Raw genomic sequence first — 18346 nt, 5'->3', positions numbered from 1 at the left:
AAACTGTGTGTGGGTCCCACGGGTTAACTTACCCTCCAAATTTTTGAGTTCTTGAATTCGATTTTCTCTCTCCCTGTTTCATTACTCACTCTCCCTCATTTATTACTCAACTACTCCCTCATTAATTTCTCAGTGATAAAGATTCAACCACCAAAATTGCAAATCAGAATCAAACCCTAGGATAATTTGTGTAGTTGGGAGAGTGAATTGCAAGGAGAGGTGTCAGTGTTTGAGCGAAACAACTCAGCCATATTCGTCAGCCATTTTCGACCTACATAAAGCTTGTACTTTTCTTGGTTTCTGACAGCGACAGGAAGAAGAATCTGAAAGAGGTACCACATGAAACTTGTATTTTACTTTGAATTTACTTTTGGTGTCAATTTTGCAATATTGATGTTCAGATTAGGGCTAATTTGGGGAAAAATGTCGCTGACTATAAAATAGTCAAACTTTTGTTTGAATTACTATGAATTATGGGTAATTAGGGTTTAATTGGGTAATTTTGTTTATGTAGTGTTTCATTGAACTTAATTGTGTGATTTTTGTGTAATTGAAATCATTAGTTTGTTGCAAAGTTATCTGTACTTTACTTTAATTGAAAATTGATGTAAATCTGAATTGTTAATTATGTTGGAATTAGTGCTTGCTTTGTGGTTGTGCAACAGGGATATAATATGTTAACTTATCTTCCCTTTTGGTAGTTGTGTTGACTGTTTTTGCATTTCTTTATTGTCTAGATAATGGCCACAACAGATGGTGTGGTTGATATTGTTTTTAGAGTGGGGGGTGTTTTTGTTCCCAAGAGAGTGCACAAAAAAAAGAGTTTAATTGTCTACTGTGGTGGGTTATGTTATTGGAGGAGGGGTGTGAAAGTTAATAAGCTTGATGTGTCTTACATTAGGGAAGCTGCAATTCATGGTTTTGTCAACTTTAGTGTCAATGTGCCTACTCTTTACAGCTGTTGGTATAGGGAAAATGGAAAAACCTTCAATACTGGGAAAAGGGAAATAGTCAATGAAGATGAGATTAGGGGACTTTTACAAACAGTTAATGGGCAAGGCTATGTTGAAGTGTTTGTGTCTTCAGATGAATCAGTGAGGCCCAATATTGTTGAGGCCCAACACACTCCAAAGAAGGCTGTAGTACCAAAGGGGAAGAGTGCATGTAAGAGTTTGCAGCTTAGGAGAAGCCCTAGAGTACATAAGACTGATGTATAGGAAAGTCAAAGGGAACAGAGCTCGCCCAAACCTAGATCTATATTGCCTCCCACAAAGAACAAAGGAAAAGGGAAAGTAGATACTTGCAAAGGGCTGTCTGGAGCTTCTGGTAGTGGGAAGGATAAGGATAAGGGGAAAGGGAAGCTAGTTGGGAAAGAATTGTTGTTTGAGAGTGATAGTGATGATGACATATCTGGGAGTGAGGAGTTTTCAAGTGATGATTGTAGTGATGTTGACATAAATTGGGAACCAACTGAAGAGGAGTATGATGATGGTGATGAGCAGTGGGGGTGATTCTTGAGGAGGTTGACAAGAAACTAAGAAAGGGTTTACAGAAAGAAGGTGGGGGCCTTAGTGAGAACTTGGATGTTGCTGAGGTTCAGATTGAAGTAGAAGATGAAGGAGATTCTGATGAGTTAAGAAGTTTAGGTGGTTCATCTGATGAAGAGGACCACAGCCCTGTATTTAATGATAAGGTTGACTTCACCAAGACTGTAAAACTGGTTCCAAACTTGAAGTTCAAGGATGCTACTGTGTTGAGGAAAGCTTTAAGATTGCATGCCATTGAAAACAGGTATGAATTCTACTTCTTACATAATGACAGCACTAGGATCACTATTCAATGTAGGAATAGATGTGGCTGTCAGTTTAGTGCAAAGACAAGTAGGATGCCCCTTTGTACATGTGTAGGTGGAGTTAGGTGCAATTTCAAGGTGTATGCTAGGAATATGCTTAGGCAAGAAACTTGGCAAATTAGAAGTCTGAGATTAGAGCATAACTGTATGAGGAGAAAGGACAACTGTAAGGTGACTTCAGAGTGGATTGCAGACATGTATCTTGAGGACTTTAGGAGTAATCCTGGATGGAAGGTTAAGCAGTTAAGGGATAGGGTTCTCAATGATTTTGGAATTCAGGTCAGTTATTATAGAGCTTGGATGGCAAGGTGTAGAGCTAAGCTCATAATATATGGTTCAGCAAGTGAACAATATGCTAGGGTGTGGGATTATGCTAGGGCTGTGATAAAGCATAATCCTGGGTCAGGTTGTAATGTGGTGGTTGATTCTCTTAGTAATCCACAGCCCCCTTTGTTTATGAGGATGTTTGTTTTCCTCAGGCCATTAAAGGATGGATTTTTAAGAGGCTGTAGGCCTATAATTGGGGTGGATGGGTGCCACCTCAAGGGTGCATACCCAGGGCAAATTCTGGTGGTTGTTTCTAAGGATGGGAACAATTCCATTTATCCTTTAGCTTGGGCTACTGTGGAAATAGAGAACAGAGAAACATGGCAATGGTTCTTAGAGTCATTGATTGAGCTACTAGGAAGTGATGATGGAGCTGGATTCACCTTCATGTCAGATAGACAGAAGGTATGTGTGTCTTTGGTTGAATGTTTATGTATTACATTTACATGTCACATTTAAGTTGGAGTTGATAACTATATAATTTTTTTTTTTCATTTGTTCCTTTAATAGGGATTGGTTGAAGCTTTGAATGCAGTTGTCCCTGCAGCTGAGACAAGATTCTGTGTCAGACACATCTGGGCTAATTTCAAGCTCAGATTCACTGGTTCTGTATACAAAGACTTATTCTGGAGTGCTGCTAGATCAACCACCCATGTAAGTAACTCTGCCCTGTCCTTGTGAACATTTTTTAACTTATTTGGTTCTGTATTATTGTATGGTAATTAGTATAGTTTTGTGTTGTGATTAGTTTGGGTATGAGGTTGCTATGGAGTCCATAAAGGCACTGAATGAAGAAGCCTATGAATACTTGGACAGTATTCCCACACAACATTGGTGTAGGCATGCCTTCACACCCCTCTGCAGGTCAAACATGTTGCTTAACAACATGTGTGAGACCTTTAATGCAGTCATTAAAGATGCTAGAGACAAACCAATCCTCACCCAAATGGAATGGATGAGGAGGTACATGATGAATAGGAATAATGAGAAATGGGAAGATGCTAAGATCATTACTAGCAACTTGACCCCATATGTGAGAAAAATATTTCAAAGAATGGAGTTTGTTTCTAGGAACTGTATTGTTCAAGCATCCAGGGGTGACACTTATGAAGTGAAGCTGAATGATGATCAAGTTGTGGTGGATTTGGGTGAGGGAACTTGCACTTGTTACCACTGGCAGCTTACTGGTTATCCTTGTGTTCATGCTTATGCATGTGTGATGGACCAGAGATCTGATATTGAGCAGTTTGTGCACCCATACTACAGCATGAACACCTACAGGAAGGCTTATGAACCCCCTATTCAGCCAATGCCAGGTCCTAAGCAGTGGGACAGGGTGAATGTCAGAGAACCACTTCCACCAGCTGTTAAGATACAACCAGGAAGACCTAAACTGAAAAAAAGGAAGTTGGAGTAGGATGAAGGATCATCAAAAGGGGCCCAGCAACAGAAGCCCAAGCATAGGAAGAACCAATGCAGAAAATGTGGTGGGTTTGGGCATTATGCAAAGACTTGCAAAACTGAAGCTGTTCCTGAGCCATCTAAACAAAAAGCAGCAGGCAGGCCTCCCTTAAACTCACCTTGGGTAGTGGATCAAAGGAAGAAGAAGGAGGAAAGAGCTGTAAGGAAGGTAATACATTTTAGCTAGCACATGTTGTCTGATTTATGTAAATGTGCACATGTCTGCAGGCCAGTTATGACCTCTTTTTTTAAAAAAAAAAACCTATGACAGAATGCCATTGGAGCTGGGCCAAACAACATTGGCAACAGGACATTTCCACAAGAGAGGCCTGGATGGGAACCTTAGAGCAAAAGGAAGGCTCCAGTATCACAACAACAATCCCAGGATGCAGCCCAAACACGGCCTTCTTCTAGTCAGCCAACTGCAAGCAAAACAGCCACCACCAGCCAAGTTGGAGTACAAACCAGGAGGGGAAAGCTTCAAAATGCTAACAAGCTTAATCTTACTCAGTGATTAATATGTAATCAACTTCATTTTGTATGACTGCAGACAATAATTTAGGTGCTTTATTGTTAGTTTGTTTAAGTCAGTAGGTTGTGGTGTTAGTTTTGAACAAATAACTTGATTTAAGTCTTTTGAATGCCTCTTTTGTTGCCAAACTTTGTGCATATTCTGGCTTAATGGTCAATATAACTACTTTTGTGCAAATTGTTGTTTTGGGTGATTTATTAAAGTTGTTTATGTTATTTGAAACATTCTCATTCATTCCAAACATACATTGCAAACACTTTACCATTCATTAAAAACAAATGTGGATTCAACCCACTTCATTTACAATACATAACAACCAGTGATCCCATGTCCATTGCATATTACTGAATACATTAGTAACCTACTCATACTACACCTACTTAAACATAAAAGACACTACAGCTGCAACAACAATACAAATAATAACAACAAGCCATAGTTTAAACTGTTGATCCATGCATCCCCTGCCCTCACCATCTTTGCTCATTCTCTTTCTGACAGAGTTGAGGGCCTTACATTTTAGCTTCAAATTGTCAACCTCATTGAGTAAGCACCTCATTTGGCCACTTAGATCTTCCACTTCCCTTTTGTAGTCACTAACTTCACCCTTTAACAGCTTCTTATCAAGCAACAAATTGTTGATAACCTTTGTTTGCCAGGTTGTCCCATCAGGTTGATCAGCCCATTCAAAGGCTTTACACCCCTACTCTCAGTCACTGGATCATAAAACTTGCAAGTTCTGAATTTTCTTCCAGGATTCCCCCTTGTCCAGCTTGTCAGCTTTGATAAGGGAACACCACATTGACACTTCTTCTCTTTCAAAGGAGATGAGCTCATGAAAGACATCACCTACAACAAATTACCTTCCATTAAAATCCAATTGATCTGAACTAAATATGGAATTACATATAATAGGACTCAGTCCCCGAAATAAAAAAAAACCCCCAATTTAGATATAGGACGAACCCTAAATTTAAAATTGGGATGATATGGGTCCAATTCAAACAAGTTTAACTCCAATTATAAATCCATTGCATGCTCAATCGAGTATATCAACGATTAAATTGCAAATAGCATTTCAGATTTCCATTAATCAAAATCAAAGTTCTACTCTTATTAAAAATCGGTGTGCATACCTAATTTCAGCACTCCCAGCCAAGATATCTTCAAGGAATGTTAATTCGTAGTGCTAAGATCAGTTTTGGTTAATTAATTTCTGCAATTGAAAAGATTCAAGGGTTTAATTTTTTTCCCAATTGAAAAATATGAACGTTAATGAAGAAAATCGAAGATATGTATAAAGGTTTCCAAAAAGTATCCGTTATAGTGGGCCCCATTAACAGTTTCAATAACGGAGTACTGTTTCTGGTGGTGATTTCTTAATTTAATTTTATTAGATGGTGTTATAATAAAAAAACGAAAAAAGGTGGTGTTATAGTCCATTTTTTTGAAAAGATAAGGTGTTATTTTCAAAAATTTCCTTTATTAAATGACCCCATTAAAATTTATCAAATGTATTTTAACCCTGTTATATATTTTTTCTGGATCCGCTACTTTTGGTTGTACAAGTTGTTTGTACTAGTTAGTTGTAAATAGCTAATTGTGTTAAAATATTTGGTAAATATTTTTTTTTTCTTTTGAAAGGTGGTAAATAGCTAATTGTGTTAAAATATTTGGTAAATATTTGGTAAATTGAAGAAAAATGGGGATAGAGTAATCCCAAGTGCTCTAAAAGAGGTTTTTGAGCCCAAAAAAACTCTTTTGTTATGTTATTTACCAAACACCCAAATTAGCTTTTTAAAAAAGTAAAACCTCTAATAGGGCATAGTAAACTAAAATATTTGTTAGTTGTTTTAGTGTATTTAATTTAATAGCCAAAAAGGTAATTGTTCAATAAGCTCATTTTAAAAAGTTCTTATAATAAGCTCATTTTACCCACAATGGGAGTATCCTCCCAAATTGAAGAAAAATGGGGATAGAGTACTCCCATTGCAAGTGCTCTTAAAGAGATTTTTGAGCCCAAAAAATCTCTTTTGATAAATTATTTACCAAACACCCAAATTAGCTTATTTAAAAAATAAAACCTCTAATAGGGCACAGTAAACTAAAATCTGAACAAGCTAAGGGCCCTTTTCCCTTAGACTCACAAGCATGAGATTTGCAAATATATTGTGAATGAAATAATGGTTGCAAACTTGCAATGCTTAACTTACCATTTCACTGAACTTTTTGCAACAAACAATGTATAAACGGAAGCATGATAAGGAGTCTTGAATAAACATAAAACTAACAAACTTCATTCTTGCATTAGAAAAATGAGTATATTCATTCTTTATGAGATATATTAATACTTGCATCAGTTGCATGCTGCATGTAAAGAAATCTCTTTAACATTTTATTAACCAAATCACGAAACTATATGTTAAGGGCTTGTTTGGTATCATTTTTGTTTTTTAGTTTCCTGTTTTTTTGAAAACTAAAAACTAAAAACAGGAAACAAGAAAAAGGTGTTTCTACTTTTTTGTTGTCAGTTTTCAAAATTATTATGATTTTAATAAGTTTAAATAATTTTTTTATTCATTATGTGACATATATCATATATTTTTATACAACAAAAAACCAAAAAACAGAAAACCACAGCAATGCCAAACGAACCCTAAGCTGATGGTTGAGGTCCGGGAATATATTTCACCCCCTTACACGATAGCCCATTTGGGTTAGAAGTGTGGATGTAGCATGGGCCCTCCTCATACCCAACACTTAATATTCCACTTGAAAGTGGGGGTGGATGAGATTCGAACCCGTGACCTTTATGTCACGCTGGCTCCGATATCATGTTAGAGGACTAACTCAACCAAAAGCTTAAGCCGATGGTTGAGGCCCATGAATATATTTTATACTCTATCACTATATGAATTTAAATTTTCTCTTTTAATCTATATAATGATACAAGATATTTTTTTAAAAGGTTCATATACTGATAATTGATATTTTAACAAATATCTTAGAAGTAATAATTAATTATGCCATTTTTTTTTAAGGGGAAACTAATATATCCCTACCTTTATTTTTATTTTTTAATTTTTTTTTATATAAAAAGTAGAAAATTACTCTAAGGAATAGTGTGTTACTAAATAGTAAATATACCCTCAAAAATATAAGTAGTATACACAAATGTGTACAAAAATGTGTATTTATTTTTTTACCCTCATTAATATTTGTACTCTCATTAATATATCAATGTTTTTTTAATCATTAAACATATCATCAATTAATTCATAGTTTTTTTTACTCCTTTGTAATTGCTCTTCTTATTTACTCCGTACAATCTTATCGTCCTTTAATTACAATTATTGTTAAACCTTATTAGTTTTTGAAATTTACATTGTTTGATGGTGCACATAATTCATATTAAATAATGATATTTGACCAAAAAAAAAAAATTGGTATTAATTATGGAGAGAATTTAAGAGAAAAAATATAACTAATTGATTATTGCTTTAGTATTAAATATAGATATAGATGTTTGATGGTGGTAGAACATTAAAGTACTTACATTATTAAGTTTTTAGCTACAACGAACATTTCACATATTATTGCTCCATTTGACCAAAACTCACAAAGAATTCATTTGAAGAAAAACACACTAGATATTATTGAAACATGCAAATTAATTAAGAGTTTTGAACTAACAATTGTTTAAGATATGAAGGAATGCAAATCAATTAAATATTATTTAATAATAATTTTGAAATAACACTGTTAAATGTTGATGGTTTTAAAAAAAAAAATTGATAAGGATTATGGTGGCTTTCTTTTACTTCTACAAAGCCGCCACATAGGCACATAACCTATATAGTACATATTAAAACTACCAGTTTTACCACCTTAACCAAAGGTGTAAATACACGCCAATATAGTTTCTCTATCTGCAAGAGCTAGCCCCTTTGCGCGCATCCGCGTAGACCACCCTAGTCACTATAAAACTCACTTTGTACAAGAATACATTAGAAAAATTAATAAATAAAATAAAATAACATTAGTACATTACTCATTAAACTCTTTTTTTAGGGGAAAAGGAAATTTAATTAAAAATCAAATTAAGCAGTACAAAAGAGGTCCATAGTTTAGCCTTCCAGCTAGATAACAGAAACAACATACTACATCCCATAACAACTTAGGCACATTGCCTAAGGGGGGAAAAACAACCAAAGAAGAGCACTAATCATAATAATAAAGGAAATGCACCCTCGAACACTACGGGTCAGGCTTGAAACACTAATCATTCAACACTTCGAAGCATGTCCCCTTCATATACATCTCTAATGGTACCAGGGGGATTGTCAAACAGCTTTCCCAGACCATCAATAGCCTCCTTTTCCACAGCAGTTTTAGCAAGAAGATGAGCTACTCCATTTGCGCCCCTTGGTACATAATTGAACTCAAAGTGGCAGCCCTTGGATAGCATAGCTTCCATGTCCCTGAGAATCGCAACCAACTCACTTGTACCATACTTCCCAGCGTCTTCAATGGTGTTTTTAAGGGAAATAGCATCAGTTTCGATGACCACCTTGTCGAAGGAAGCCTCAATGGCCATTTGCATTCCTCCTTTAATGGCTAGTAACTCCGCCTCTGTTGGGTTTCGAGCCTTAGTTTTCCAAGCTTTCCCCATCATCCATGAACCATCTGCATCTCGAATGATGCTACCCGCACCTGCTGAGCCTTCTCCACGCCAAGCTCCATCCGTGTTGATCTTGACATACCCCGGTGGGGGTCTTTTCCAGGTGGACGCAGCTGCCACTAAGGTTGGGTTCTTTTGCTTTCCCTGAAAGGTGTTAATGATTGCAACCAAATCAACCATATATTTGTTAAACATGGAAATAGGGTGAGGCATAGCTAACTGAAACACTGTAGTATTTCTAGCCCTCCAAATGTGCCAAATTGCGACCGAGAATATGGACTTCCAATTAGTGCTAATTAGAGACAAATTGTAGTTTATCCAACTTACCCAACTTGCATTAAAGAAAGTATGATAATTAAAACTTTTATCCAATCTATTACCTCCAAAAATTCTTGACCACAGAACTCTAGAATTGATGCAATCCCTAAACAAATGCAAATGATTTTCATTATCTAAGTTACACCTAGTGCATATAGGGTTGAAGTTATTAACATTTTTAGCTAGAACTGTGGTAACCGGTAGGATTTCATGAGCAATATTCCACATTAACATCTTATACTTATACGGAACAGGTAAATGCCAAATAGTTTTCCAATTAATGGAAGGGAATGAAGGATGATTAGTAAAATTTCAAGCAAGACGGTAGGCACTACGGACTGAGAATTGGCCGTTAGTTTCCTTTCCCCAACAAATAGAGTCCTCCAAATCAACAATAGTTGGGAGGGGAATGTTTTCTAATTCTATTAACGTTAGATAATGTGACTAACACTCCAATGGGCCATGGCTTCCGGAATGGGGGAGTCAGTGAGGCAATAAAGAGGTTTGTCCTCTACCCAATGGTGATACCAAAGGCTAACATCTCTCCCATTACCAATCCTATAGGCAATTCCTCTTAACAACAGCTCCTTACCCTTCATAATATCCTTCCAAAGGGGAGAGTCACAGCAATTTAAGAAAGAAGACTTTTTGAAATATCTTGCCTTTAGAATTCTCACCCAAAGCTTGGTCGGATTGTGTATGATTTTCCAAGAAAGTTTGGCCATAAAAGCCAAATTCCAAAGCCTAAGGTTTCTCATACCCAAACCCCCCAATCCCACCGGAAGACACACTTTTTCCCAAATAGTTCTAGGAAGATAATGAGACCTATCCACCTTGTTCCACAAAAACCTTCTACAACTTTTCTCTAGATCATTAACAATAGATATAGGAAGAAGGGTGGTTTGCATGACATATAAAGGGTACGAATTAAGAACCGACTTGATTAGCGTACACCTCCCAGCCATATTAAGGAGATTGGCTTGCCATCCTTTTATCCTATTTTTTGTTTTAATTAAGAGATCATTGTAATCAGCCTTCCTAAGCCTATTAGGACTAATTTCGACTCCCAAGTATTTCCCAAAGGAAGGAGCCCCCTTAATATTAGACGCATCAAGGATGGCTAATTTAAGAGAAAGACTCATTTTTGGAGGAAAAATGACCTTAGACTTCGATTGACTAATGTAGAGGCCAGATTTAGAACCAAAATCGAGAAGGGTATTCTTGATAACCTCTACATTGTCAATGGAAGCCTTTGCAAACAGGAAAACATCATCAGCATAGAATAAATGAGAGATACTGACATCCTCACCTATTTTAATGGGCTTCCAACTCCCCCTCCCCACTTGTTCCTCAATCATAAGAGAAAGCCTTTCAAGACATAAAACAAATATGTATGAGGAGAGAGGATCACCCTGTCTAATACCCCTGGAGGAGTAAAACTTTCCGTGATTTGACCATTCCAAAGAATGGAGATGGACGGGGTAGTGATACAGCTAAGAATGAGATTAACCAGATTATCGGGAAAATCTAGACCTAATAAGGTCTCTCTAATAAAACCCCATTCCAAACTGTCGTAAGCCTTAGAAATGTCAATCTTAAAAGCCATGATATGTTTCTTGCTAGACTTTTTAATAAACATATGAGCGATTTCCTTAATGACCAAGATGTTCTCATCAATCGTCCTCCCTTCAATAAAACTTGATTAAAGGATTGATGAGATCACCCAGGATCGGTTTAATCCTATTAGCCACAACTTTAGTAATAATTTTATAAATGGAGTTACAAAGGCCTATAGGTCGAAAATCATTCATAGTCGAAGGGTGATCAGTTTTAGGGATTAAGGAAATGTAAGAATTATTTATTTCACTAGGGACTCTTCCTTCTCTAAAACAGTCAGACACCAAATTAGTAATGGAAACATCCACCACATCCCAAAATTTTTGGAAAAAAATGGGTTGAATTCCATCTGGACCGGGGCATTTCATAGAGGCCATTGTAAAAAGGGCATTTTTAACCTCCGATGCATCGATGTCACTTGCTAGAAAAATTTTGTCTTCGTTTTTAACCACAGCATTTGGGCAGAAATTAACATTTCTAGGTTGGGCCAACTATTTTGAGGTAAAGATATTTTTAAAGTAATTAACACATAAATCCTTTAATGCAAGTTGGTTATCAATCCAAATACCCTGCTCATTTTTTAAACTCACAATTTTTCCCCTACTATTCTTAACCTTTACCAAAATATGAAAATATTTCGTATTCCAGTCACCATACTTTCTCCCGTCAACCCCGGATTTTTGAGCCCAATTAATCCTTTCTAATTTTAACACATTGTTCAACTCATGCAACAAGGATTTTTCCAGATTAGAGAGAAAGGGACAGTATTGGTTGCATAGGTATTTTTGTATGCCATGGATACGGGCAATCAGTCTTTTCTTGTTATTAGAGTTAGCGTGGAAAACATCCCTATTCCAAACTTTAACATCCCTAACGAAATGTGTTTTAGCATTAACAAAATTATTATTCCCCTTATCCCACGACTCCTTAAAAAAATTATTAAAACTAGGACTATGAATCCATTGTTCTCTACATCTAAAAGGATGATTACCAATAGCAATTAAGGAACCCGTGTCAACTAGAATCGGGCAATGATCAGAATAAGTTTTGGAAAGATGATATACCTGAGTATTAGGGTGATCCTTTAGCCATTCAGCATTAGCAAGAGCTCTGTCAAGTCTCTCTCGAATCAAGTTCACACCATCTCGACAGTTATCCCAAGTGAACCTAGGGCCACTGTACTTTAAGTCAATAAGCCTGGCAGAATCCATCCATTTCTGAAACTTTTTTCCCTGAACATTAGTCACCGGGCGACCTCCCATTTTTTCATTTTGAGAAACTACCTCATTCATATCTCCGAGAACTAACCAAGGTGTCGAAGCAGGGGGAGCATTATCCTCCAAATCCTTCCATAAGGCCGCCTTATCTTTTACTGATGAGGGAGCATGGATACCAGTCAGGAGAAATTCTGGAATGTCTGGGCTGATCTTAAATAAGGAATGAAAGACATTAGGGGAATCTATGGCAAACTCCAAAAGATTAATTGGTTTCTTCCAGAGCAGCCACATTCCTCCCCTAATTCCGTTGGCCTCAATTGTTCTACAATCATCGAATCCCAACACCCTATAAACATGTTGAGCAACTCTATCCTTAGCCATGGTCTCCAACACAATAAAGACCTCCGGGTTATGTATTTTAATCACTTCCCGAGCATGAGACACAAACTCTCTACTGACGGCCCCTCTAACATTCCACATAATGACTTTCATGGTTGGAAAATTAACATGAATATCCGGAAAAACACCAAGATAACAGTTAGTACTGGACGTTGCTGCCTGGTGCAACCTCTTCCAATCCTCCCATAACTTCATCTTGTCCAATGCCTATATGTCCTCCATTGACAGTGGGTTGGCCATCAATCTGACCTCCGGAACTAAGTTCCCTGTTGCCAGGAAGTTGAGGCTTAGTTCGAAACCTACCACTCCCTTCTTGGTTTCCAGGGCTACTAGAAGGTTTTGATGATGCATTAGGTTTAAATTTACACTTGCTAGCTGTAACGGGAAGGTCGGGGGGCTTTTTAAAGGTGATGCCATTGGTAGAAAAATTGTTCCGTAGTCTGGTTGAGATGGAGGAATTAGATGATTCATTAAGAGTTTCATTCCTAGATTTACATTGTTTAGCTTTTCTACGGGAATTGGGGTTTCGGCTAGGACGGGCCAGATTGTTGGTGTAGGAAAGGTCGGGAATAGGTGTTGAACTCGAGATAGAGGTGAGACCCGGGATAGCAAAGAAGGAACACACCGCCTGGTTATCAGCATTGGTGGCAGAATAGTTGGAGCTATTGTTTGGGTAGGTGAATTCGGTGGTGTTGGTGGGATTGTGTGATCGACTTGGTTCGACAATTGGTTCATGATCAGAGATGGGGGAATGGAGATCGATAGAGCTGGACAACATTCCTATTAGTCCCTGTCTCAGTAGCCTGCTTATCTACTGCTCCTCTGCTCTGAGGCGTGTTGTCTGCATCTCTCCCCTGTTTCTTTTCTCCATATCCTTCTGTCTGAGGATGGTCGTTTGTTTGCTGTTCAATATGCTTCTTCCAAATGCAGCTTTCTCTAGTATGGCCAATTCGTCCGCATCTAAAGCATAATGTATGAATTCTTTCATACTCAATTTTCTGTCAGGCTCTTCCGACCCACACCTTCGATATTAATGGATTATTTAGGTTGATTTCGACGCAAACCCTCGCATATCTACATCTGCTGATTTTATTCGTTGAGTAATCGACTTTAATCGGATTACCCACCACAGAAGCAATACTGTAAAGGGCTTCCTTATCGTAGTACTCAACTGGTAGCTCAGGAAAACGAATCCAAACTGACAAGCTCTGAAAATTTTCAGATGAGGGTCTGAAATTGGGCTTCCATCTTGCTAACATGAGATAATGCTCTAGGATAAACCACGGCCCTCCAAGCAGCGCCTTCTCCAGATCGTCTTGTAATGTGAATCTGAAAAGAAACGAACCTCCCTCCATTTCGATTATCTCTAGCCCCCCCTTTACATTCCACATTCTCTGTACTCTCTGAGTAAGGAATTCCACCCTGATTTTTATTCCTAAGCATTTCCTTATAAGGGTTAGCGCCCATGGCTGCCTGAGGGCCTGAGAATTTAACAGCATGGGCATGCTGTAAATCCTCCCCATCTTCCTCATCCCACTGTTGTGAATTCATTACAATCTGCCTGGCTTCCTTGAACCACTGGGAGGACTTTGCCACTGCCTCTCTGAATGAACCTTTAGTACTCTCCCTTGGTTTGTCACTAACCTTTTCCTGAATGCTACTCATTCGAACCACCTTCTGCTCATCAGATGAGCTAGGCTGAATGTTATCTGCCTTTGCCTTCTCAGAATGTTCTGTTTCTGAAAGTACTTCAGATGTGATCTGCAACTGCTCTACCGAAACTTCCATATCCACTGGAGACTCCATAGGACACTAGGACACCAACTTGACTGATGTGAACTTGATTAAGAAAAACCTGCAAAAGAAAAAACTCAAACTAAGGCTAAGAAATAGCCTAAAATGAACACCCCGACTTACACTCTGCAAGAAGAAAGTTCCCAGGGCCCTAAACACCAAGGTGTTAGGGATAGTCCCTGATGACTACACTTCTAGAGAGAGAAGTCATTTTTTAATTTTGCAGATGGTTCATTCATTCCCATGAGATTGGATGTTTTGAATCGTAAAGCAAATATGATTCATTACTCATTAAACTCACTTCCTAAAATTTTGTGTAAAATGAACGTTGAATTATAAACAAGAGTGCTAAACTAATTTATAATTTTATAGAATAAATCTATTTTGAGCCCAATATAGCTTGCTCATTTGATGATCTTCATCCTCATTTCCCAATAAATCTATTTGCATGCCTAAGAGGATAAAGTGATTAACTAACGAGCAGTATCCATTTAAATTTTTTTGAGCTAGATCATTAGACAAACATATTTATTTTCAATTAAAAAAGCAAATCTATTTTTTAAAAAATGGAAAACACCATCTTCAATGTAGAAATTCAAAGCAGCTTCAGTGGAGGATATAGATCTCAATGCTTTAATGGAGACAACCCCAACAATCATTTTCGGGGTTAAAGTAAACGAAAACCCTAAGAACAGATGGATGAATAAAGGACATTGAAGCTATAAACCTAGTTCAAAGTTTTTTGGCTTCAATGTCCTTACTTTTTGCTGGAAAAAACTATGTTTCTAGTTTGCTACCCCTAGGATAAACACACCAAAAGTTTATCCTAGTAATTTAACTTGTATTTTTTCTCTTAACTAATAGTTCTACGGTGTATTGGCCAATATCTATTAGTTGACTGACTGGCTGTCAATCAGAATGTGTATTCTTAGTTTGTATTGAGAGTTAGTAAGCTATATATACAACCTAAGCCAAGGGCCTAAACGTAGCCCGTTAACCAACTAAATACAAAACATATATACGGGCTTAACACCCCCCTCAAGTTGGAGCATGCAAATTTTCAATGCCCAACTTGCCAAGTAAAAACAAAAATTGTTGCTTGCCTAATACCATGTCAAGAATGTGTATTCTTAGTTTGTATTGAGTGTTAATAAGGTATATATACAACCTAAGCCAAGGGCCTTAACGTAGCTCGTTAACCAACTAAATACAAAACACATATACGGGCTTAACAGTGGCTAATTTTTCCTCCTCAAAGTAAAGCATGAATCATGAGATTAACTGCTAGTGGATACATCATTACTTCATTAGTGGATATTTTCATTATGTATCTTTTACATAAGCACATTCATCACGCTGACATGTATTATAACCTAAATTATTTACGACCTCATTTCTTACCCAAAAAAAAAACACTTAAAGAGTTTTACTAAGTAATTGTGTATTACAGTTTTCAAAAAAAAAAAAAGTAATTGTGTATTACATGGAAAATAACCCTCAATTGTAGTACATAATATACAAAATATTAAAATATAAAAGTATATATTATACACTAAGGGCATGTTCTCGTTGACTGAATTCAGCTGAACTGAATTGAATATATTATAAGAGAAGGAAATCAGTTGAACTGAACTGAATTGAACTAAGCTAAACTGAATTGAAAATAAACGTATGGGAACAGACTCTAAGTATTAAAGTATGAAAGTATATATGAAATTTATTTACTCATAGTTTGAACTTATGTCCATCAATAAATAACTTAAAAGGGGAATTAAGGCTGGCTTAGCTGGTTAAGGACCTTGTCTCTCTTGAAATAACTAACTTATAAGTCTTACTATCTTAGCTATATTTATGCTTTCTTATTTTTACTCAAAATATATCTCCTACGCAACTTTGATTATATGTGTTTATTTTGCGTTTTATTATTTTCCATCAGTTTCATCCAGAACATCGCTCGAATCGCACACTAGTCACTTATTCATTAAAGCTTTATTTTCGGTCATAGTTTTCCTAATAAATACACATTATCAACATAAGTTTGGCCACCCAATGAATAATTTTCAACTCCACCAGCATGCACTATAACATGTTAAGCAATGGCCAATGAATGGGGTAGACTTTGAGAAAACAACAGAGTTCACATACACAAAAATGCTGAGACTTTTACACCATCAGTCCATCACCAAGCACTAATTGAGACAACAGCCAAGACTCGAGCTCCTAATCCAAACCCAATTATGCCATTATTTAGTGGCGTCCAAGAAAGTAATAAGGAGACATAATTAAGGTAAATACAGAATTAATTCAGCAATCAAGCAATACGAATTCCATTACCCAAGTTTCAAATAGTAAAGCAACCAAAAGCAACTTCCACTAACAGAATTTGAAAGCCACAATTGGACGGTAAAAAAGTGCAGCTAGTAATTTTTATCTATCCTATATTTTTCTTTCCTATAGTAGTTCCAATAAATTACACATTATCTACTTTATCCCGAGTATGATTACAATAAGATTGCGTTGTTCTTCATACGGAGTATAATGTTACCTGTAAACTGAATTTAGATAACTCTTATTTTATTTTATTTTTTTATAAAAAAAATTCCTTATTTAACTTTAAATAAGTGAAAATAAGGCAATTAAAAATCTAAAAGAGGGCCAAATCTTTACCAATTACATTTCAAATAGTTTTACAATCTAGAATACTCATGTACATTATATATATCCCGTACTAGATGGAATATGAAATACAGCGTAACAATCTTCCCTCATCTCTCTATATTTTCTCTTCCATATTTAATACGTTATCAGCACCATTGCTAGTCAACTGAGTAGGATTACCAAACTTTTATCTAGAATCTCATATTATTGTTATCATGTAAGTATAATCGCATCCCATAACAATTATAATTTAACATTTATATGTTACTTTTGCATGCTTATTTATTGGAATATCAATATATATAACGAATACAGAAGCATGATATATAATTTAAGGTTCCATTCTTATTTTTCTCCATGCTAACATCTCATATTCTATTTCGTTCTTATTTATGCATGATTTGTATCAGGTTTATTTATGCATGATTATAACGTTTAGTACATATATTTGGATACTATTTATATATACTTATTTTTTAATATTATTTTGTATAGTGAAAGATGTCGAACCTTGCCAACCTTGAATTTGTGGCCCTTGATATTACCGGAAAGAATTATTTATCATGGGTGTTACATGCTGAAATACACCTAGATGCTAAAGGGGTTGGTGAAACAATAAAAGAGGCTAAAGCCATGATTTTTCTTCACCATCACCTCCATGAAGGGCTCAAAAATGAATATTTAACTGTGAAAGACCCACAAATCCTTTGGAGTAATCTAAAGGAAAGGTATGACCACCAAAAAACAATGATACTCCCGAGAGCTCGTTATGAATGGTTGAATTTGAGATTGCAAGATTTTAAATCTGTTAGTGAATATAACTCGGCTATATTTAAAATAACTTCAAATGCTTGAAAAGACATACTCATTCTGATAACGTGTTAAATATGGAAGAGAAAATATAGAGAGATGAGGGAAGGTTGTTACGTTGTATTTCATATTCCATCTAGTACGGGATATATATAATGTATATTACCTAGGGTTCCATCAACGAATAAGACCAAATACCCAACTCTAGAGTATTGTAGATTGTACATGGGATAATAGTCATCCATATTTCAGTATCTTTATTGTTTTTGTGTTTTTGGAGTTTGTAAATTATTAAAATATGAAAGAACATTTAAGTTATCGAAAAAAGAAAGATATAACTTAAAACAAAAGATATAAATTGCTCTGGCTTTTAAAGCTTGATTAACAGCCCTATGTTTATACGAAAGATCAGCTATGCTTTTCAAGCTTTTACCGACCAAGATCAAAGCAAAGACTTAATTCTTTATCTATATCTTCAAGCATGCGTTCTTAATCCAATGAACTTCATTTCCTACAATAAAAAGATAGTCAATTTTTACAATACAATAGTCAAGCAAATCAGGCTGTATACAACCGCCCACTATCTAATTAACCTTAGTGGTTCTAGAAAAAACAAAATATAAAAAATAAAGTAGCTAATCATAACAAATGAATATGGCATACAGTGAATCCAAAAACTA

The 18346-nt window shown here is 36.2% G+C and overlaps 2 protein-coding genes across 2 annotated transcripts; one reads left to right on the top strand and one right to left on the bottom strand.

Moving 5' to 3' along the window:
• Window positions 1–740: 740 nt before the first annotated feature.
• LOC110695848 lies at window positions 741–3596 on the top strand. The gene is made up of 4 exons (XM_021873072.1): window positions 741–1164; window positions 1503–2584; window positions 2690–2833; window positions 2928–3596. Exons 1-4 carry the CDS (start codon window positions 741–743, stop codon window positions 3594–3596), a joined length of 2319 nt encoding a protein of 772 aa, XP_021728764.1.
• A 4425-nt stretch (window positions 3597–8021) lies between these two features.
• LOC110695723 lies at window positions 8022–12616 on the bottom strand. The gene is made up of 2 exons (XM_021872950.1): window positions 11853–12616; window positions 8022–8997 (listed from the first exon to the last, which is right to left on the bottom strand). Exons 1-2 carry the CDS (start codon window positions 12597–12599, stop codon window positions 8455–8457), a joined length of 1290 nt encoding a protein of 429 aa, XP_021728642.1. The 5' UTR covers window positions 12600–12616; the 3' UTR covers window positions 8022–8454.
• Window positions 12617–18346: the final 5730 nt, after the last annotated feature.

Source organism: Chenopodium quinoa, unplaced genomic scaffold (assembly GCF_001683475.1).
Source record: "Chenopodium quinoa cultivar QQ74 unplaced genomic scaffold, ASM168347v1, whole genome shotgun sequence".
NCBI lineage: Eukaryota > Viridiplantae > Streptophyta > Magnoliopsida > Caryophyllales > Amaranthaceae > Chenopodium > Chenopodium quinoa.
This window is presented reverse-complemented; position numbering and strand designations above follow the sequence as displayed.

Coding starts and splice junctions, on each gene's coding strand:
- LOC110695848 (XM_021873072.1), top strand. CDS start 741: ATGGCCACAACAGATGGTGTGGTTGATATTGTTTTTAGAGTGGGGGGT. Junction 1,165..1,502: donor ACCAAAGGGGAAGAGTGCAT/GTAAGAGTTTGC, acceptor GGTGATGAGCAG/TGGGGGTGATTCTTGAGGAG. Junction 2,834..2,927: donor CTGCTAGATCAACCACCCAT/GTAAGTAACTCT, acceptor TGTTGTGATTAG/TTTGGGTATGAGGTTGCTAT.
- LOC110695723 (XM_021872950.1), bottom strand. CDS start 12,599: ATGAAGTTATGGGAGGATTGGAAGAGGTTGCACCAGGCAGCAACGTCC. Junction 8,998..11,852: donor AGGATCACCCTAATACTCAG/GTATATCATCTT, acceptor AACACCTTTCAG/GGAAAGCAAAAGAACCCAAC.